Raw genomic sequence first — 22,688 nt, 5'->3', positions numbered from 1 at the left:
CTAAGATGGCCACAGCTGGTCCTCTCACAAGCCAATCCCATCTGACATAGGAAGTATTTCTATCACTGACTTCTCACCAGAGAGAAACAATAATGATTGCCCTTCTAGAATTCTCCTAATCTTCAAACATCAAGACTGCTCTGCCCAACCATTTTCCATCACCAGAGAAAACTTCCAAATATTTTTGTTTTAAAAGCAGCTATACTGTTGCAAGCAAAGAAACCACACATCATCTGTTTTATCCTAATTATACATATTTCAATGAAGAGTGCTTCCCACTATGTATTGCCACAAAAAACTCATTACTCATTTAGTTTGCACACTATTATATGTTGTCTATATACATTCCTTCATCTGCATAGAAAAAAGCAGCATTTAGTCACAAATAACCACAAGCATAAGCTTCTGATGTTTTAGGTTGCTCATTGTTTACTTCTGTCCCTTCTACAGAAGGGACTGTTAGTTGATTGATTCCCAGATGTCCTGGATTAAACATATTCCACTTGAATCTAGGTAAAAGCCCTGCTTATCCCTGGGCTTGAGTTAAATCATATGAGCAGATCGCTTTGGAGACTTCTTACAAACTTTGTGGTCAGCTCTCATGGTTCACCTGACCCCCCACTCAAAGGATTACAAGCCAAATGGGAATGAAAATGTGAGTGGGAAAAGGCCATATAAGCTGCCATGATAACCAGCTCCCTCCTGGCCAGCATTTGAAACAAACAATGTAATTTACTCACGTAAGATTTGGTGTAAGGAGTTGCTACGAGTATCAGCCCTGTTTCTTGCCTCAACCAGGCATGTACTAAGTGGTCTCCACAAGGCACTGTTCTTCCAGCCTTAACATATAATAATAAATACTAGTCGTCCACTTTTCACAGCTGTTGTTAATGTTACTGAAGACCTTTCCACATGTGAAATATGCTGCGCAAGGGCTGCTTTAAAGCTGATGTGATCATAGCACCCTGATTAATGGATTAATCAGTCCTGTGCAACTCTTCCCAAATAGCAGCAGCTCCTGGTGCAAATCCACTCCATGTTTGTGCATAAACATCAAATATTTCTAAGTTACATTTACCCACTGTAAACAGTTACCATATAAAAGCATATAGTAAAGCCTGGGGGTCAAGTACAGCCCTCAATGCATCCCTATCTGGCCCTCAGGACTCTCCTCCAGGCCACACACCCTCCTTGGATGTTTTTGAACTCTGATTATGTCTCATTCCCCTGAATTGAGGATAAAGAGAGATACACAAATGTGTGTAGAAACAAGCCTAGTGTAGAAAAAATACATTAACTACTCCACCCACTTTTGCCGCTGCCCCTACCCACCACTGGCATGTGGGTCCTAGAAGACTGTAGCCAAATGGTATACAAATGTACAGCATAAAAAAAATTCCTTCCAGTAGCACCTTAAAGACCAACTAAGTTAGTTCTTGGTATGAGCTTTCGTGTGCATGCACACTTCTTCAGATATGTATCTGAACTAACTTAGTTGGTCTTTAAGGTGCTACTGGAAGGAATTTTTTTATTTTGACTATGGCAGACCAACACGGCTACCTATCTGTAAATGTACAGCAAATAGTCTTGGCCAAAAAACTTACAAATAGGAAATAATCAGACAAGAGAACTTCAATACAGACTGGCGTTGCTTCATTATGCATGTTAACTTATCAGTCTACTAAACGAGACTGCCATCAGCAGATAGAGACCCATGGAGAGACTATTAAGATAACGCTGATGCATTTTACTGTATATATCTGTGTACAAAGGACATGCTGAGATTGTTTTGTTCATGTCTTATTTTAAAAATGCCCAGAAGGGACTGCAGCCCTTACTCTGAATAAGTTTCCAAACACTTAGTGTTTAGAAACCCATTATTTAATGCATTTATCAAGTGCTCAAACTGTTTAACACACATAATCTCACAAAATGCGAGGCAGGTCCATATTATTGTCCTCCTATTACAAAAGGCGGGGGTGGGGCATGAAGGAAACCCTAAATATTAAGTATTATTATCAAAGCCTCTTGCATGCAGAGGAAGCACGGTGGAAGCATTGTTTTTTATATTGTATTTTTTATGTTCCAAACAATCCTGATATCTACGGGTAAGGGCGCTATACAAATTTAAAAAGCAATGATAAATAAGTAATAATAAACCAACAGCAGAAGCAGCAAACCATGTGAAAGACAAAGTAATGATGGGAGACCACAGAGCAAGACGAAAGCACTCTAGAGATAAAAGCCTCTTTTTTCTTTTGCAAAAGACTAAAAAAACCCTGAAGACGCTCCACAGCCTAGAGCAGGACCAGGGCAAACACGTGTTTGCCGACACAGGTACCGGGGTTACCTGTAGCTTGCCTGCAGAACATGCACAGCCCAGACACCACAACCCAGGTCCACAGGTCGCCGTAACGTGTGAATCAGCCCTGTGGGGTGTTTTGGAAGGAAGAGCACGGGAGGTGATGGGGGGGGGGAGCGGGGCGAAGCGGCCTCGGAAAGGCGGCTCCGGGGAGGCCCGATAACGAGCTAATAACGGGAAGCGGCTGCTGGCGAAGGGGGCGTGGAGCGGGGCGGGCGGCGCTGGCCGCAGCAGCGGGAACAACCGGGGGCCGCCGGCGCTCGCTTACCTTCGGTTCCGCCTAGGCCCGGTACGTGCCCCGAGGGCGGCTGCGCCTCATGAGGGGCCGGCGGAGGGCCAAGTGGGCCCCCTGCCTTGACGGGAGGCGGGGAGGCGGAGCAGGGGCGGAGCCGGGGACCAGCGGGGAGCGGGGGGAGGGGCCGGCGGGCTGAGGAACCGCGCCCCCCTCCGCGGGTGGGCCGGCCTCCCTGAGGACTAGCGCCGCTCTGCGCCCTCCCAGACGCGAAGACGCCGCCGCCTCCGAGGAATTTAATTTCTTTGGCTGCTGGGCTCCCCCTCCTCTCTCTCTCTCTCCCTCAGCCTCTCCACTTCCTGCCAGAGGGGGCGCCGGAGAGGCGCTTTTCCGGGCCACGTGACCGCCCGGCCTCCGACTCCGCCCCGCGCAGGTTTTGCGGTTGCCATGGGGACGGGAAATAGGGCCTAGAGGGGCCTAGCGAGCCCCGCCCTCGCCTACTTTAGGGGGCCGAGCCGGCCCTCTGGTAGTAACAGTACTTTGCCACCTGGGCAGGTGCGGCTCGTCTTAGCTCGGCCCGGCGAGCGGTAGATCCCGCCGCAACTAGCGGAGCACCGCGGACTCGAGGCCGATACATTGGTCGCGATTCCCTTCCAGGGTTCACGCCAGGCGCACGCAGGCAGGAATTCAGCCGGTGAAGCTCGAGGGGGAAAGTTGAACCTTTTGGCCTGTTGCGCGGCGCTCGAAATAGTCCGTGATTTAAATAAATAATAATAATAAGACTGGCGCAGCCTTACCTGGACCGGTGTGTGTGTAAATCGTGTTGTTTAGTCATGTCCAACTCTTCATGACCCCATGTACCAGAGCACACCAGGCACTCGTATCTTCCACTGCCTCCCGCAGTTTGGTCAAACTCATGTTCGTAGCTTCGAGAACATTGTCCCACCATCTCGTCCTCTGTCATCCCCTTCTCCTTGTGCCCTCCATGTTTCCCAACATTTTCCAGGGAGTCTTCTCTTCTCATGAGGTGGCCAAAGTATTGGAGCCTCAGCTTCAGGATCTGTCCTTCCAGTGAGCACTCGGGGCTGGTTTCCTTAAGAATGGAGAGGTTTGATCTTCTTGCAGTCCATGGGACTCAAGAGTCTCCAGCACCATAATTCAAAAGCATCAATTCTTTGACGATCAGCCTTCTTTATGGTCCAGCTCTCACTTCCATACATCCCTACTGGGAAAACCATGGCTTTAACTATACAGACCTTTGTTGGCAAGGTGATGTCTCTGCTTTTTAAGATGCTGTCTAGGTTTGTCATTGCTTTTCTCCCAAGAAGCAGGCGTCTTTTAATTTCATGGCTGCTCTCACCATCTGCAGTGATCTTGGAGCCCAAGAAAGTAAAATCTCTCACTGCCTCCATTTCTTCCCCTTCTATTTGCCAGGAGGTGATGGGCCCAGTGGCCATGATCTTAGTTCTTTTGATGTTGAGCTTCAGACCATATTTTGCACTCTCCTCTTTCACCCTCATTAAAAGGTTCTTTAATTCCTCCTCACTTTCTGCCATCAAGGTTGTGTCATCTGCATATCTGAGGCTGTTGATATTTCTTCCGGCAATTTTAATTCCGGCTTGGGATTCGCATGATGAATTCTGCATATAAGTTAAATAAGCAGGGAGACAATATACAGCCTTGTCGTACTCCTTTCCCAATTCCCAATCTCCAGGGTCGGGGGGGGGAGATGTGTGCGTGTGTGAGTGTGGTGCTTGTGTAACACGTGTCTGTGAGTTGGGGGGGGGGGTTTCCGGCGACAGAACCAATCAGTTGTTCCATATCCATATCCAGTTCCATATCCATATCCAGTTCTAACTGTAGCTTCTTGTCCCACAGAGATTTCTCAGGAGATAGATGAGGTGATCAGGTACTCCCATTTCTTTAAGAAATTGCCCTAGTTTGCTGTAAACTTTGTAGGAGCTTACTATGTCCATAGTTGGACACCTATTTACTGTTGCTTTCTATTTACAGCATTTCTGTGCTCTTTAATTCTTTGCATTTCTAGGTGGTGCACATAAAAATAATCAGTAGAAAATGAGGCATTTTTTTAAAAATGCAGCATCAAACCAAACACAACAAATGGGGCCTCTGCATTTTTCACCCGAGGCCCTGCTCCACACACTGCCTCCAGGGGAGGTGTAGAGGATAGTGGCACGGAAAGAGACCTTTTCAGTGTTGGCTCCCCATTTATGGAATGCTGTCCCCAGGGGGAGGCATGCCTGGTGCAATCACTATCTGGCTTTAGGCACCAGGTAAAAAACATTTTTATTTACGCAGGTGTTTGGATCTTAATTTTCTGCTTATCTTTTTGTAGTTGATGAGTGAGATACAGTGCGAGTCACTTTCTCTAATAAATACTTTTGTATTTTGTGTTTGGGATGGCCCTCTGTTTAGATCAAATCAAATGCACTGCCATCTGTTGGAGGGTTATGGTTTGAGTGCCCTCTCCGCGTTTGGCAGGAATGAATGAATTCTGGCTTATGTTGGAGAGTTCCTAGTAATGAAGTCTTAATTCATTTGGCTTCTCCTTTGCCTCTCTCTTTTCTCCCCCTCCCCCAGAATCACAGCTCTTGTGCCTTCAGGAAAAATTGATCAGGTCAAATTCCCAATAGCCCAGTCCAATGCATGCTTACTCAGCGAAGTCCTATGTTCAAGGAGGCTTACTCTCAGGTAATGTGTATAGGATTGTAGTCTTACTCTTGTTGTGGGAGAGTTCACATTACGCTAAATTTCTGCTTGTTATGTACCCATTTCTGTTCATTTTTAGCTGCTCAGTGCTGCTGCTGTATTGCTTTAGATTTAATATTAATAGAATTTATATAGCCACCAATTTTATATTTCTGTAGCCTTGTCGGCAGGATGGCATATCTCAACATTTGCAGACAGCTGTAAAAGGATATTATGAGGCATTTGTTGTTGCATATAAAAACTTGGCAAATAATAGTACAGGGGAAGAGATGGGTTAGGATTCAGATGTATTGACCCCAACCAATGTGTGGGAGGGAAGAAACTGGATACTTGCCAATGGATCAATAGGATCTATTTCAAGGGGGGGGGTGTGTGTCAAATATATCTTCTACAAAATCAATGACTAAATACATTTTTCCTGCCTGCTGTCGCCCTACTGGATTCATTGAGGCTTTTGTAGGATTGCAGTATTATAAGGTCTTCCTTCATCCTTATGGAAAGGCATGTGGAAGTCATATGTTAATCTAAGATTCTGAAAATTAGTAGTCTTTAAGGTTCCATAAGTGACTTTTATTCTTTTTTGCAACATATAGAAATGAGAGACTCAAGTTGAAGGAGAGGGTAAACTTTATTCTGGTGGTTTGCTTTTGATATGTGTGTTTTCATCTATCTCACAGTGCAATCCTACATACGGATCTATTGAGAAGTAGGTGCTTACAGGTAGGTGCTTATAGTATAACAGATTAAGTTACCTCTCATTCATGCTGTTGACAAAAACATTTAAAAGCATTTATACAACTTCAGTGCTTAGGTGACTACTGCTTCAAGGGAAGAGCAAGACTTCTTGGCCCCAAAGCAGCCACCAGCAGGTCCCGAAGTCACCAGCTGTCACTTCATCGATAACCTCTCCCCCACCCCTTTTTACTTTTTGGAACACCCTTTTTGGCCACCACCACAGACCATGTTTCTGTCCTCAAAATAGCTTCACTGCCACACTGAAGCATCTCTGGTGGTGGACCTGTGTGGAGAGGGAGATGCATAGAATCCAACAGCTCCTGAAACACCCTTTCCAGGAGCTAAAGACTGCTCTCTCCTAAGGTCTAGATTTTGTTCCAATATTTTAACTCTTGTCCTGTTTTCTTACACAATTACCATAGCAAAAAAAGGCTGGTGTGTGTACATAAAAATGTCTTTATTTACATCCATGAATAAGCATGCTACTCTGCTACATTGAAAGGAATTAATGCTTAGCAAATAAATGTCACAGTTGCCAAGATTCTGGACTTTCTTCAGTAATGAGATACTGAAGAGCTCTTGGGGGGAAAAGAAGAATCGATCTTCTTTAAACTACAGATAAGCAAAATCAATTCTTAAATAGTAATACCATAGCAGGCAATTGATCAAATATTGTTAAATACTAAATATATTTACATATCACTTATCCTCATAATGAATTGATCGCATATCAACACAGTGCTTGTGGGGTATAATGACCGCATCATAGTTTCCAAGTCCATTCTGTGCCAGTGTGTGTGTCTGCTGAAAACATGTGTGGCAAGATGCTTAACAGGTTCTGTGTGCTGCTGAGTATGAGGCATTATGGTTCATCTTTTATCCTTTTGTTCCAAATGACGTCAGTGCTTTCTATAGATGCTGAACATTTCAACAATTTAAGCTGGGTCTAAGGTTTTGAACTCCAAATTGATGAAGTTGCTAAGTGGTTGGGCTACAGCCTCTCGAGCTCTAAGTGCCATCTCTGTAAGATGTTCATTTGTCTAGCTGTCCCCAGTAAAAGCAACGATCAATAGGGTCTTGTGGCTTGGAAAGCCTGTCTCTGGCTTCTCCCAACAAAGAACAGAGCAGAGCCCCAGTGTGCACGTGAAGGTAGCCTCAGAATGTCTTCCTCATTTATTCCGACATTTTCTCAGGATGCAGGTGTTCATGAAAAGCAGAGAAGGGAAAACTGGGACATGGAGTTGAATATTTCAAGACTATTCTTCCTGGAATGTTGCTGAAATGCCATTTCCCCTCCCCTTAGCATTTCAGAGTCCAAGGATTCGGAAGGCATCTCGCAAGTCATCAACCTCATAAAGTGGCTGTGAAAGAAAGAAGAGAATGGTCAGGTTTGCAGGAGGCACAAGAAGAAGGAGAACAAAAGGTTAGAGGTAAAGCTGATGAGTAATGAAGAAAAGATAAGGGCAGAAAAAAGATGGAGGCTAGTGATCCTGAAAAATCAAGTTAAAGGAAGCAGAGAATGGCAGATGAGAAAAACAAGGGGAGCAAGGAAGGAGGGGAAGAGGTACAAGAAAAGGGGTAGAAAAGCTCATTCAGAGGGAAATACTTCTCACCAAAAGGATACGGCGGAGCCTTCTGGTTAGACGCACAGAATTTTCATGAAGCCCTTCCCAAGCTTTGAAGGTCTTCTTGCGGTTCTCTACAAAGGTGTTCCAGCAGTAAAAGTAATCTGACAAAAAAGAGACGTGGTGTTCATTTCCCATTGCTCAACTTCCCCTCCAGATCTTATGCCACCTCCTAAACCCACCCCTAATGGGATGCGGGTGGCACTGTGGTCTAAACCACAGAGCCTAGGGCTTGCCGATCAGAAGGTTGGCGGTTCGAATCCCTGCGAGAGGGTGAGCTCCCATTGCTCGGTCTCTGCTTCTGCCAGTCTAGCAGTTCGAAAACATGCCAAAGTGCAGGTAGATAGATAAATAGGTAGGTAAGGTAAACGGCATTTCCATGCGCTGCTCTGATTCGCTGGTAGCGGCTTAGTCATGCTGGCCACATGACCGGGAAGCTGTACACCAGCTCCCTCAGCCAATAAAGCGAGATGAGCACCGCAACCCCAGAGTCGGCCATGACTGGACCTAATGGTCAGGGGTCCCTTTACCTTGACCTTTACCTAAACCCATCCCTCCACCCTGTTTCACCTTTGAAGGTCATGATGGCAATCTGAGCTCCTGCCCGGTGGAGGCGACGCAGCCCCTCAGGTTCGGCATTCCGTTCCTCACAGAAGTACAGGCGGGCAGCAAAGATGCGCAGGGTTAGGTTAGGGTAGGCATACAAGAAGTCGGCCACATGCCGGGCGCAGTCATAGCACGGACTCCATGAGGTGAACCAAGTGATCCGATAGCAGTGCCTTGGGTCCAGGTCCCAGGTAGCGATGTAACGCAGGAAGAGAACTTCAACGTGGCAACCCGACTGAAGTAGCAACACAGAAGGATGGGGGGGGGCAGGACCAAGATAATACCGATAAACAATGAATAGTCAAACAAAGCATTTGTGCTGAGGCACAAGAAGTGAAGGTGTGGGGGAACATAAGACATTACTGAAGGTTCCCTGTTTCCAGGACTGAGTTGGTTAGTCTACAAGTAAGTGCTTGGACTAGTTTGCAGAATCAAACATTTTCCCTCAGGGATACCATTTTGCCAGTGCATTAGAATGATACCTTCCAGAAACCCTGCCCAGAAACTCAAAAGTGCACAAGTAAAAAGCACATCAAAGAGAAGATTAGATGAGCTTTACGCATATAGTGGTACCTCGGTTTTCGAGCGTAATGCGTTCCGGAAGACCATTTGAGTTCTGAAACATTCAAAAACCGAGGCGCAGACAGTCACAAAAACAAATTGGTTGCAAGAGAGCTCCTGAGATTAACTGAACATAGATTGATTGCATGCAGAAGCCACGTGGCATGTTCGACTTCCGAGGCGTGTTTGAAAACCGAAGCATTTACTTCCGGGTTTACAGCATTCGAAAACTGAAATGTTCATCAACAGACATTCAAAAACCAAGGTACCACTGTATAATAAATAATAATAATAATAATAATAATAATAATTTATTTATACCCCACCCATCTGGCTGGGTTTCTGCCACTCTGGGCGGCTCCCAGCATCATCATCATCATCACAAAGTGATAAAATATCAAGCATTAAAACTTCCCTAAACAGGGCTGCCTTGTCAGATGTTCTGTATGTGTGTAAGATGAACACATGGGGAGCCAGTGGGGATCAGTATGCAAGCTCCACCCTGCTTGTGCTCCAGCCTCAAGTCTTTATTTTACATGCAGGCACTTCTAAAGGACCCAGATTACAATGTGAAGGGAGGGTGGTTTCAGTGGCGTAGCGTGGGTTGTCAGCACCCGGGGCAAGGCAAGTAATTTGCGCCCCCTAACCCGGGGCAAGGCAAGTAATTTGCGCCCCCTAACCCCTAACCTGCCGCTGCTGCCGGCTTCTTCTTGCTGCTGCCTGGGCTGGTCTGGTGTGGTTCTCTCCCGTGCTCTGCGCTGGGCGGCCGCTGCACTGTCCCTCCCCCAGATAGTCCCTCGCTCTCTCTCCGCACCGCACGCCTGGCACCCCCCCCTCCACAGTGGGCGACGACCCAGCGGCTCGGATCGGATTCGCACAGCCAGCACTGCAGTGAGAGAGAGTGAGTGAGCCAGGTAGGGGCAGAGAGCTGAGAGTGCGAGCGCGCGCGCCCCCCAGATGTTGTGCCCGGTGCGGCTGGCCCCCCTGCAGCCCCCACGCTACGCCACTGGGTGGTTGTGGGGAGCATGCAAGCAAGCCGCTCTCAAGATCTGTCTCAAAGTGCATAAGTAAAGTTTTTCCATTTGGTTCTGCTATTTGTATTATCTGGCCATTAGAAGGTATAGGGATGATTGGAGGGGAAATGGAGGAATGGGTAGTGGAGGTGCTTGCTCTTAGGCGGGGGCAAATCCATACGTTGGTTCAAATAGAATGCTGTATGGATTTCTGAGGGGCTTAGCTATAGATCTTGTATTCCACTAGTGGTGCCGTTGCTGTTTCCGTGTCATCAGTTCCTATGTCACTCTAGTAATGTTGGAACTGAGATACCACAACATGGTTACTGCTAATTCCACAATCACTCCTCTTGAAGGCTGGGCAACATTGGCATAGGAAGCAATCATATTGTCAGGCCATCCAATATGATCTCTCCAAATGCAGCAGTACTGAACCAGTGTGGGAATATGCAGAAATGGCAATTGCCCCACTAGGATCTAATCTGAGAGTGAAATGGATTGCTAAAATTATGGATAAGATGCTGAGCATTCCATTGCTCATTGGTGCAGAAGGATGTATTAATGGATGTGAGCTTCACTCGTGTTTTGTACCTTATTGCGCAGATATCCAAAGTCCAGGGAGCAGGATGTTGCACTATTCCGCCGTTTGACCACATAGCAAAGGTATGTTTCGTGACGGCCTTTGGCCCAGCGCAAGTTCTTGAAGTTGTAGAGGAATTTCTTTTGTTTCAGAAGGACACTGCCAAGGGAAGCAGATGTTGAAGTCGCATGTATTCAAGTATGAATGGGGACAGCTGTGATCTGAACAGAGAGCAACTTTAGTGGAGTCCATTGGTTCAGGAAAAATATATAGAAATGAGAATTCCTGGGTGCCAGGATTCAAGTTTGGGGCAGAGAACCCTTTGGTGAGAGAACCCCAGCAGAGATTTAAAGTCACAAAATTTGAAGCAATGTAAAGCGTGGTAATATAGGCTGTAAAACCTTAATGTGTGCCCTTTAAAAAGTTCCTCCCAAGGTTTCCCAGTTCTCCCAGCATAGGAAAAAGACCACACATTTGTTAAGTTACCAGTGGTTTACATACAAACTCTTCAAAGGTCAGGTTCATGTGCTTTGGAAAAGTTGCACAGGCACTTTTTACCAAGTGGTAAAAATTCCTAGATTATTAGTATAGGAACTCAAGAGTGGCTTGTGAAACCCATGCTGAAACCTCTTTGCATGCTGAGCTTCTCGGGTAGACTAAGGGTGAAAGGCTATTATCACCATCATTCCCCACTAAGTTTAAGAATAAGAATACATAAAATACCATTGTGTCTGCCACAGGCTTCTTTTTATACTGTATAATGTCTCTAAAGCAGGGTGGGAGCAAGTGTGCAAAGTACAGAGTAGGAGTGTGAAGAACTGTGTTCACCAAAGCGAAACATTCACTCCCCCAAAGGCAATGCAAAACAGAAGCGAATGGGTTAAAAATAATCCCAGCGCACCATCACCTCCTTTCTCTGCACTCTCAGTATGGGCTCAGCCAGCTACTTTAGTTTCCATGCATGGATGATCTGGGGGTGGACTTTGAAACACAGGCTTTATAAGTTCGAGTGCTCATACAAGCACAATATAATGACCCGATGCCAACAGAGAGGCTTCACCTTCAAAGCAAACTAGTTTTTACTGTAGCATGGCAAGCAACCTGGGCCATATTGGCAACTTCGTAAGCCCATGAAGCAGGAGATTATAGGTGCTTTCAGATGGTTTCAGTTCTATGGGTAAGAGTCAACGTCATACTAAGGAGAATGTTCTGAAGACCTCCCCTCTTCTTGTGTCCCCAGGCCCATGCATTGTTCTGAGGGGTTTCCCAACACTCCAGAGGTTTTTTGCGGGGGGCAGTTGTGAGGGAAGCCCTGTTGCCCTAGCAGAAGTGTTGGCTTCCACTACTGGAACTGGGTAAGGTAAGGTAAAAGGTAAAGGACCCCTAGATGGTTACATCCAGTCAAAGGCGACTATGGGGTGCGGCACTCATCTCGCTTCAGGCTGAGGGACCTGTACTAATTTATATCCATTATTTGCTGTGCTAATTTATATCCATTATTTGCTGCAGTTGTAATTTCCAGCAGGTTATAGGCCAGGAGTGGGTAACCTTTATTTTTTGCCATGGGCCACATTTTCTTGGGAATAATCTGCCAGGTGCCACAGGCCCATAGTGGATGGGGCTCAAATCAAAAGTTGGAGGGACTTTGAAATATTTCAGAATTGCATACCTCCCCCTCTCCTCTTTTCTCTGTCCATTTCAGCTTCTCTTGTCCCATTTTCTCCCCATCCATTTACACAGCTTAGAACCATTCCCTTGCAGCAAGCTCCTCTTTGCATCCCTCCATCCATCTCAGCTCTGTCCATTTCCAGGGCTCATCCAGACTTCCACTGGTGCCATCACTTTCCTTCTTGAGCCTCTGCTCCAGGCTAAAGCAACTAGAGTGCTCTGACATAACAGCTAGTGTGCCATGAGAAACTCATTCACTGATGAAACATCCTTGTGAAACCAAAGCAGCTTCCCATAGAGGAGACCTCTATGTACTTTAATTCTGGCCTTGCCTTCTTCCAAACAACCTTCATTAGATTCAGGCACATCAAGCTTGCTACATCAAGTGTGATTGAATCATCTAGTCACTTCTGATGCAAAGAAGAAAATATCTACCCTAAGAAGGGGCTTCCTGTTGTGTTTCTGTATGAGTCACTGTTCTGGGCTTGTTTCTTTGCACCAGAAGGCATGTGAAGAACATTTGCCCATGCAGAAACGCAGGGGGGGGGGTGGATTCCTTTGACAGACTCCTCTTCTGAGTAATTCTTAGTTGTATGCACTCTAAGGGTGCATAATAATGTGCAACATTTGAATAGTGGGCCCCATTGTCAAAGCACACACCTTCCCCCCCCAAAAAAACATACAATTTTCTCTTTAAGATGTAATTTCTGTGTATTTGCAACAGAGATTGGCTGTGCATAGCACAGATAAGCTGCAGTTTGTATGATCAAATGAACCAACCTTCATTCCCCTTCCCTAGGCAGATTTCCAACATTTTAAAGTACTGGCAAATGTACATTTAATTGAATAAATGTGCGTGAAGTACTTTACAAATAAAAATGGCTGAGAGTCCCCCTGTAGCATGGGGTGGGGGGAGAGGTGGAAAGCGGATAGCTGAACATGTGGCAAATGCATTGTGCACAGCAGAGAGGAAAAGCAAACTCCCACTTAAGAATAAGAAAAATTGCTGAGTGCAGTTTCTTTTTTCAATACGTGCACCCCCATTACGTTTGTCGACCCATTATGTATGTGCACATCCTAAAAACAATTTGGATCTCTCAGTCGGGTAGCATGCAGAAGAACTTGGACTGCTTCCAAGTCCTAGTGTCCCATTGAAAAACATCTGGTCCCAGAACAAGAAATAGCTATATGTGAAAAGCCAATCCTGGTGTAGCAGTTCAAAAGCGGATTGCATGTTAAAATGGGACTGGCTTTGGGAGGTGAGAGTTCCTTACAACTAGAATCCTGTCTTATCAGCACCAGCCTTTTTTGCATCACGGCAGCCCTGTGAAGTACCGTATTTTTCACTCCATAAGATGCACTTTTTCCCTCCTAAAAAGTAAGGGGAAATGTGTGTGCATCTTATGGAGCGAATGCAGGCGGGAGGCTCTGTTCAGCGCTCCCTTTAAAGAGCCGCGTGCAGCCTGTGTGCGGCTCTTGGGGGCTTTTCCCCGAGGAGGAAGAAGGGCAGCCCATCAGTCCCTTCTCCCTCCTCGAGGAAAAGCCCCCAAGAGTCTCACACACGCTCCACGTGGCTCTTTAAAGAGTGTGCGGCTCTTGGGTGCTTTTCTGGGAGGTGAGGGAAGGGACAGAGGGCAGCCCGTCAGTCCCTTCCCCCACCTCCCGGAAAAGCTCCCTTTAAAGGGCCGCGCGGAGGGCTTTTCCCCAAGGAGGGAGAAGGGCAACCCATCAGTGACAGGCTGCCCTTCTCCCTCTCTGGGGAAAAGCCTGCAAGCACTGCACACACGCTCCACGCAGCTCGTGAACGGGAGCGCTGAGCAGAGCCTGGGATGCATACAGGCTCTGCTCAGCGCTCCCTTTAAAGAATTTTTTTTTCTTGCATTCCCCCTCTAAAGACTAGGTGCGTCTTATGGTCATGTGCATCTTCTGGAGTGATAAATACGGTAGGTTAGGATGAAGAAATAATCAACTGCCCAAGTGCACCCTGTGAATCTCATTGCCAAGAAAAGATTTGAACATGGACTTCAATTCCCAAACAATGCTCTTGCCACAGCACCCCACTGGCTCAATAGAAGTAGATTGCAACCTATGATTTCCAGAGCAGAAACCAGGGACATGTGGCAGCCAAGGTTAATAAGCACTTTCACACCCGTCTGAATCCAAGGGGTGAGACTTAAGCACATGCGTATTAGTCACTTACTATAATACATGGGGACTTGAAAGGGCTTATATTTGGCTGTCATGTGCCACTCTTCTGGAAATGGGAGTTCACAAACTACTCCCAAGAAGGGTAGGGAAAGGCATGCCATGAGACATTTTTGTCCAGCTGAATCTCATAAAGTCTTCTAATTCTTTAATGAGTTATTAGCTTTCCCATTTGCCCAGATTAACCCAGGGAAATGTTCAACCCTTTGCTGGTGTAATACCGAGGTAAGAGGGAGAGGGAGCTGAGAAACTAGAGGCAGATCGCAGAGTGAGGTGAAAACTCAAATAGTATCTCACACTATTTTCAGCAGCAGATGGCACAAAATGAGAGACTTTTTGTGGTTGCTGCGGACATACTCCTAAAGTAGCTAACGCACTTGCATCTGATTTAAAGAAATGAAACAGAGAAGGAGGTACTCAGTACAAGTTAATATAAGTTATGCTACAATACAACTCGATACACGTTATGATCCTCTGTGACGGAGGAGTGTTTTATGAATAATATAAATATTACATATTCTGAAATTCTGAATTGTACATCTAAGGAGAAGTGCACACTCACAAGAAAGACTGGAAGACCTATAATTTAAGACCTATCAGGTCTTAGTATTGAATTCGTTTGAAAAATCATTTTTCTTTTTAAATGATATATTATGTTTTTAATTTTTATCAGCTGAAAGGGAGCTCCATTGTGAGACAAAAACTGAGACAAAGATATTATGATAAATAGACAAATAGATATGAGTCATTCACATCTGGAAACTGCAATTAGATGCATTCATCTATAGAAAGCTGCTTTCTTGCTAATCCCAAAATAAAAGATGCATTTGTTAATTATAATGCTTTCTCTTTGCTAATGTGAATGAGTGCAGATTCAGAAAATTTGCAATTAGATCCATTCATCTATAGGCTAGACAGGTGTTCTGTTAGCACCCATACATGCAAAGTATTGGAAATCTTTATTGGAGCAACACTTTTTGATGCAGGAAAACATAAGCTTTTGAGTTACACAGAAATCTCACCCCACTTGTCTAATTATTTTAATTGCCCAAAAAGGCAGTATAACCAAAACCTAAGTATGTGAAACTGTATATAATTGTTCTCTGCTAAACTCATTGCCCTCCCCTCTGTTGCACCCATCATTGTTGATTGTAAGCTTCTTGGGGCAGGTGTCTGTTTCTTTTGATTATGTTATTATATACTACAGACATGAAAGTCAAGAAGAAGAAATAATAATGATATCCCTTATTTTCAAGAGTGTATAGAACAAACTGAATGAAAGGGGGGAAATTGTCTTAGCAAACCATGCGCAAAAAGAGAGAGAGAAAGAAGAGAAAAATTACTGGGGACATGGTAGAAAACAATAATGATAAAACGTGTGTGAGCAAGAGAGAGAGAGAGAGAGAGAGTCAACAGCATCAGAATATTGGTAAGTGAGAGATATGGGAAGAAGCCATCTGGAGAGCTGAGTCAGATGGGGAAAAGAGAATAAAACACAGAGCAAGTTCATACTCAATGAATTCAGTGATGTAGCAATTATGCACTGGGGCAAAAGCTGCCCATTTACCTGTCCATGACTGCGCTGGGGCTGATGTGGGAAGTCGCTTTGAGTCACCAAGCTGCTACGCTGTGCGTCTGAATAGCCTTATGACTGAGGTACAGAAATGAGAAGTGTCGTTGGGTGGGTGTTCCCAACACCCTCGACTCCCCTTAGGAGTCATTTTGTCTGGGGTGGAGTTACACAGTTCACTGGAGTTGTGGGCCCCCATTCTAAAAAAGATGCTTGGTTCTGATTGGCTCCAGTTTCTTCAGCCTCCTCCCTCCTTAGAAATATATCTGTCAATTATCACATTAAAATGTAGGCAGGTAAGAAAAATAGTTACTGGTTCCAGCAAAAAAAAAAAAAAGAAATTGGTGCACCTAGGTTTTGCTTTCAGTTGCCCCAGGGCTCAGCTGGTTTTCTTTTCCTTTTTTGTACTTTAAATTTCCTTGGAGACCCCCCCCAAAAAAAATACATTGTGAAAACCTGTATTCCCACACATACACTGCAACCAATAACAGTATACATCTATAAAGCACGTAATGGATGCTTTAGTTGTGATTCCTGCGTTGCAGGGGGCTGGACTGGATGACCCCTGGGGTCCCTTCCAAGTCTACAATTGTTTGATTCCTTGTTCCTATTAAGTGAGCCACAAATTGGTATTGCCCCTTGGAACTGGCCTTTGGTTTTCTGGAGAACGTGCAAAGGAAACAAGGCACCACCGTTCTCCCTCACCTTTGTGCTTCGTGCCTCTTGCCAGTCTCAAATTGTGAGTCAATTTTTCCATAATGCTCTCTTGTGCCCAAGCGCTCAAGTTCCTCCGTTGGTTTTCTAGCAAAGGGGCTATACAGTGGTACCTCGGGTTACAGACGCGTCAGGTTACAGACTCCGCTAACCCAGAAATAGTACCTGGGGTTAAGAACTTTGTTTCGGGATGAGAACAGAAATCGCGCGGCGGCAGCGGGAGGCCCCATTAGCTCAAGTGGTACCTCAGGTTAAGAACAGTTTCAGGTTAAGAACAGACCTCCAGAACGAATTAAGTTCTTAACCCGAGGTACCACTGTACTTCAATGAATGCTATGCAGGCTGGACTTAAGGGGTCCAGGGGTCCTTTACCTTTACCTTTTTCTCTTTCTCTCCTTGTGACTCCACCCCGTGCTGCTCAGCTGCCTAAGGAACAGCCAGTGGTGTAGCATGGGTTGCCAGTGCCTGAGGGCAGGGCAAATGTTGTGGACTGGGCAGCTGTCGGTCCCTTCACCAGCCAGCATCAAATCAAGGGAGTCTCTTCTTGCAAATTAGCCCCAACCTGGGAGCAGAGAAAAGGTATAGAAAAGCGATGCCAGGAGCGCCGCTGTGTCGCTTTGCCCTCCTGGCCTTGCAGTGAGGCACTCTGTGCAACGCACATTGCTCCGGCAGTGCTTTCCTGCCTTCCTCTTCCTCTTTCCCTCCTCAGTGGGCAGCGGCACCCTCCCTCTCGGCCAGCCGGGGCGGGGGGATGTGGCGCACGCAGGCATCCTTTTGCCGGCCATGAGGAGAAGGAGGAAGCGCCCCTGCTCCAAAGGCCCGGGCCTCGTTGCACCTCTTCAGGATTTTGTGCCCCTCTGCCGCACCCATGCTACGGCACTGGGAACAGCTGGGATTGGTGCAAAGGAGTCTGGACTGCAGCAAGGAAAAGCTGATCTTTAACTGGAGCCCTACCTCTTCTTAAAGCTGGACCATAAAGAATGCTGATTGCCGAAGAATTGATGCTTTTGAATTATGGTGCTGGAGGAGACTCTTGAGAGTCCCATGGACTGCAAGAAGATCAAACCTATCCATTCTGAAGGAAATCAGCCCTGGGTGCTCACTGGAAGGACAGATCCTGAAGCTGAGGCTCCAGTACTTTGGCCACCTCATGAGAAGAGAAGACTCCCTGGAAAAGACCCTGATGTTGGGAAAGATGGAGGGCACAAGGAGAAGGGGACAGAGGACGAGATGGATGGATAGTGTTCTCGAAGCTACCAGCATGAGTTTGACCAAACTGCGGGAGGCAGTGGAAGACAGAAGTGCCTGGCGTGCTCTGGTCCATGGGGTCACGAAGAGTTGGACATGACTAAATGACTAAACAACAACACCTCTTCTTCCCAAAGCTCAACTGATCAGTGGGGAGGTACCTGGTGGTCAGGACAACTGTAGGATGAGGCAGCTGGCCAGCAGCAGCTGGGATGGTGGCAGGGGTAAGGGAGGGGGCTCAGATGGCACACTTCTGAACTGGAGATAGAAAGCAAGGCCATGATCCATGGAGACTATGCATACTGAGCAGAGGCTTGAGTAGTGCCCTGAGAATATACAAAACACAGTCAGGATAAGCACATTTCCCAGGCCTGCTAGAGATGATATTGGCCTGGCGTTGTGCACAAATGCAAACAGATTATGTGCACAGTCTCCACAAAGCCTGGCGAATGTGCACAACAGCCAGTTATTCTGCACATTAACTGTGCATTACTGTATAATCTTCACAACAAAAACATAGTCTTGAGGGCTCAAAGAACTTCATACACATGAAATAAGGGCCCTCATAACAGTCCTATCATATAGGTAAGTGTAATGAAATGTCACATTGCAGAAGGGATAGAGGCTTGCTCAAAGTTGCCTGGCAGATTCCTGCAGAGGGACTTCTTGGTTGTCGGCTCAGCCTCCTAGCTACTGTGGCACCCTAACTCACATGCCTGCTGTGGATGCTTTTGTTTAGATTCCTGCATTGCAGGGGGTTGGACTAAATGATCCTTGGGATCCCTTCCAACTCTAGTGTTATATGATTCTATGTGACATCTAGCAACTCTGAGCCAACAGCCTCTTCTGGAACTGTGGAGAAAGACAAAAAAAATGTTGTTGTTGTTTAGTCGTTTAGTCGTGTCCGACCCTTCGTGACCCCATGGACCAGGGCACGCCAGGCACTCCTGTCTTCCACTGCCTCCCGCAGTTTGGTCAAACTCATGCTGGTAGCTTCGAGAACATTGTCCCACCATCTTGTCCTCTGTCATCCCCTTCTCATTGTGCCCTCCATCTTTCCCTACATCAGGGTCTTTTCCAGGGAGTCTTCTCTTCTCATGAGGTGGCCAAAGTATTGGAGCCTCAGCTTCAGGATCTGTCCTTCCAGTGAGCACTCAGGGCTGATTTCCTTCAGAATGGATAGGTTTGATCTTCTTGCAGTCCACGGGACTCTCAAGAGTCTCTCCCAGCACCATAATTCAAAAGCATCAATTCTTCGGCGATCAGCCTTCTTTATGGTCCAGCTCTCACTTCCATACATCACTACTGGGAAAACCATAGCTTTAACTATAAGGACCTTTGCATCAATTTATTTGTTTTTTCAAAAGCACACACGATGTGACATCAGATTAGTTTGTACGTCATACTTGCTAACAAAGCACACTGGCTCTCCTAACCCCTTCACCACAGCTGTTTGGTCCTAGATACTGAAGCTTTTACGATGATGTTCCTGAAGAATATCATCCCTAATACACATCTCAAAAATGATACTGGAGAACTGGAGAAGCTGCAAAAAATGGCAAGCAAAATGATCTTGAGCCCATTGATTGACTTTGCCACTGATTGACACACGTTTGGATGTGATAACTGCAACATCAAGGGACAACTTAAATGTATGAATACCTCATGTATAACTTCTTTATGTTTTTTCAGATGCAGGGCTTGACAATTAAGCCTGTTCACACAAACACATGGTTGCTAATCAAATGTAGAGAAATCAAGTGATATACATGCATGTGTGAACCAGGGCTGCATTAGGTAAGCTTGCATTTGAACAATCACAGAACAGAAATACATTTCAGCCAAAGCACTTGGGGGGACAGATTGTCTGTTTAATCAACAGGAAGTGGTGTGATCTGCTTGTAAGTTATAAATAACTGTTTATTTTCCACTCACCTACTTGCTCAGAAATCACAATTTGAATTACGCGCTGACAGCTTCAGTTGGTTTAAATAAAAAAAAATCTTTAGCCACTTCCTTTTCCCCTAAAGTGAAAACCTCACTGCTGAACTTTCTCCGCTTGCTAAATGTAAAGCTGAAACTGTAGTAGCAACCTCTGCTTTGTGGGCTAATTATCACTTTGTGTACTCTAGTCTAAATCTATACTTTCCCCCTTTTGCGTTTTCAAAGCTATAGTCCCACTGTTTTGGCTCCAAAGCAAATCCTGCAACTGCCAAGAAAAGGAAGGAGAAAGTATATAATGTCCCAAATTAAAACAATGACATGGCAAAACCACCAGCAGAATAAAAACAAGCAAGCCAGCCAGTCCAAAAGTATTTAGAAAAAAATACATTAAAATCAGTTAAAACAATTTGCAATCAAAAGGATGGGGTGGGCAATGTGCTCTCTGCAACAGGCAGAGATACAAAATATACATTAGTATGACTATGTATAAAATTTGGTGCAAAGCCCTTTACAAAAGCAGGGGTCTTATTTCCTCCACATTTCCTTTGTGTTCTTGAAAGCGACATCCATACATTTCTGTGCATGAGCCACTGGAACGCTAGAGGTATTTTGTGTTTGGTAGTTCAATCCACACATAGTTCAATCCCCACTTTCCTTTCATCACCTGCTTCAGAATCCTCCTGTTGCAGTCATGGTACATCTCAGTCTGTTCCCACCACTCAATTTAGCCTGTTTACAACACTTGCAAAAAGGGACCGTTTTTCATACCAAGGGCCATTACCCAAGGCCAGAGCTGGCCCAAAACATTTTGCTGCCTGAAGCAAAGGACAAGATGAGACCCCTCCCAGTTTCGCGTACCAGAAACTGCTGGATCCTTCTTCAACACTGGTGATTCGGCAGCATCCTCCATCACACCAGAAGGCTGCATGCAAGCTTTTGTAAGGCAGAGCATCTGATACACACAGCTCTGTCCGCCAACATTTCCTGCAACCCTTCAGCATTTGCCACCTGAGGCAGCTCCCTCACTTTGCCAAGTAGTAGGGTCAGCGCTGCCCAAGGCTTACCGCCATCATTACCACTGTGCATTGAGGAAGTCTCCACTTCAGAGCAGGGTAAGCCCTGACTGGTTTAAAGTGACCCAAGAGCTGTTGAGCTGCGAAATGAGCTCCTTTCCTGTTCTGATCAACAAGGAATAGCTCAGTAGGGAGAAAGAGAGTGGGAAAGAGAGTGTGTAGGTGCACTGTGTTGCTAAGAGTGGGGCAAGATTCCCATTCTTGGATACTTCTATTGTAATATGAAATTACTGACTGGCATGCATGAAAGGGTTAACCTGAGCCCTGAGCTCAAGTTGCCATTGGTGAGACTTAGCGGGCTCCCAACAGCTTTTGCTTTCTCCCTCCCTCTCCTGCTTCTTGGAAGAAGCTGCAGGTGAATAACGGCTTGCTCAGTCTCTGAGAATGCATGCATGACTAAAGGATCTTTAAAACAAATATTTTCCTGTTGATTTGTTTGTGGGGGAAATTAGGGGGGATAGAAAAAAATGTAGGGGGGCTGCCCCGCCTCCCTAGTCACTTCCTTTCCTCTCAGCCCTCCCAAGCACAGAGATTTGTGTTTTCAAATTGTGGTGTTTATTAGTCACTATAAGCGTGTTGGGCCATTTGATGAGGTTCACCCACAGAGGCTGGCCGAGCGGGAGCAGCCGAAGGTCACACGTTCTTGCTGCACAGGTGGTGAGGAGGATGTGGTTTGGGCAGGATGCTGTCTGCAGCAGCAATTGTCCTGTTCATCTTTACCAGCAGATGGCTAAAACCATGTGCTGCCCCAGATGCAGATTGCTGCATCACTATTTGGTGTAAGAGAAATGCAGGGGAAACAATCAAGATTCAATGAAGAATCATTCACTTGCAAGCAGAGCAGCGTGATTTTTAGATTCCCATGTAGGAGGGCATAAATCAGAGGTACACATTGTTGCATAACAAAGGTCCCTGGTCCTAAGTCCTATCACTGACAATTACAAATGAAGGATCTCAAGCAGCAGGAATAACTCTTTAGTGTAGACTGGCCCCAAATCTGACTTGGTGTAAAGCAGTTCTGTATGGATCTCATACATCTCCTCCTTTGGAATTTAACACTATAGAACTCTTCTACAGTTCTCAATTATTTAGGTGAGGCTTGTGCAGGAGAACAACTCAGTGGATTATTGTACCCTAGGATGGATCAGATCTGCTATCTTGTGGCACACAATCAGGGCAGAAACCCCTTAAGATCGTAGGCTTACTTTGCTGCATAAACCCTGTGCAAGACAAAAAAATGCTGGTTTCAGAACACAGAGAGTGTGGCAGGGGTGGTGTTGATCGACAGTCTTGATCCAAGCCACTGAGATTTTGGGTGGAATTAGCAACACTCTCCTCTATCTGCGGCCATTAAGAGCAGATTAGAACACTCTGGAGGCAAGAAAAAACACTCCAATCTGCTAAATACTTTGCAAGTGCTTGTCCCAACCAAAGGACAAAAACTGGGAGGAACAGGGTAATGTGTCAGGTATAGGTCCCAGCAATCCATAACAGAGCTAAAGTAAAGGTAAAGGGACCCCTGACCATTAGGTCCAGTCGTGGCTGACTCTGGGGTTGCAGCGCTCATCTCACTTTATTGGCCGAGGGAGCCGGAGTACAGCTTCCGGGTCATGCGGCCAGCATGACTGAGCCACTTCTGGCGAACCAGAGCAGCACATGGAAACACTGTTTGCCTTCTCGCCGGAGCGGTACCTATTTATCTACTTGCACTTTGATGTGCTTTCGAACTGCTAGGTTGGCAGGAATAACAGAGCTACAGGAAATCAATTTATCTTATAATGGCAAATATCTATTTAAGGATCATTTATTCTGTTTATTCTAA

The 22,688-nt window shown here is 45.8% G+C and overlaps 2 protein-coding genes and 1 long non-coding RNA gene across 13 annotated transcripts in view; 1 reads left to right on the top strand and 2 right to left on the bottom strand.

Moving 5' to 3' along the window:
- The window catches only part of PHC1 (polyhomeotic homolog 1), a 28,313-nt gene extending 24,813 nt beyond the window's left edge, over positions 1-3,500 (bottom strand). For 6 of the 10 annotated variants that reach the window (XM_083483303.1, XM_083483307.1, XM_083483306.1 and 3 more), the window contains exon 1: positions 2,631-2,965. The gene's annotated coding sequence lies outside the window, so the exon portion shown is untranslated. Of the gene's footprint in view, positions 1-2,630; positions 2,974-3,391 lie in introns of those variants that run through there. The other 4 variants (XM_083483309.1, XM_083483311.1, XM_083483312.1 and 1 more) reach the window with 3 other exon arrangements.
- On the top strand, positions 3,036-22,366 carry LOC310697130. 2 transcript variants are annotated; one of them, XR_014520939.1, is made up of 6 exons: positions 3,036-3,407; positions 5,196-5,306; positions 6,002-6,044; positions 7,363-7,482; positions 10,468-10,527; positions 20,019-22,366. It is a non-coding gene; the product is annotated as an uncharacterized lncRNA (long non-coding RNA). The 2 variants fall into 2 exon arrangements; XR_014520938.1 differs by lacking the exon at positions 6,002-6,044 and having other exon boundaries at positions 3,036-3,399.
- On the bottom strand, positions 6,941-17,283 carry AICDA (activation induced cytidine deaminase). The gene is made up of 4 exons (XM_083483456.1): positions 15,885-17,283; positions 10,456-10,603; positions 8,255-8,525; positions 6,941-7,788 (listed from the first exon to the last, which is right to left on the bottom strand). Exons 1-4 carry the CDS (start codon positions 15,890-15,892, stop codon positions 7,652-7,654), a joined length of 564 nt encoding a protein of 187 aa, XP_083339582.1. The 5' UTR covers positions 15,893-17,283; the 3' UTR covers positions 6,941-7,651.
- Positions 22,367-22,688: the final 322 nt, after the last annotated feature.

Source organism: Podarcis liolepis (genome assembly GCF_965112155.1).
Source record: "Podarcis liolepis genome assembly, chromosome: 17".
Lineage (NCBI taxonomy): Eukaryota > Metazoa > Chordata > Lepidosauria > Squamata > Lacertidae > Podarcis > Podarcis liolepis.
Note: the sequence above shows the minus strand (reverse complement) of the source record. Positions and strands in the feature narration are given on the sequence as shown.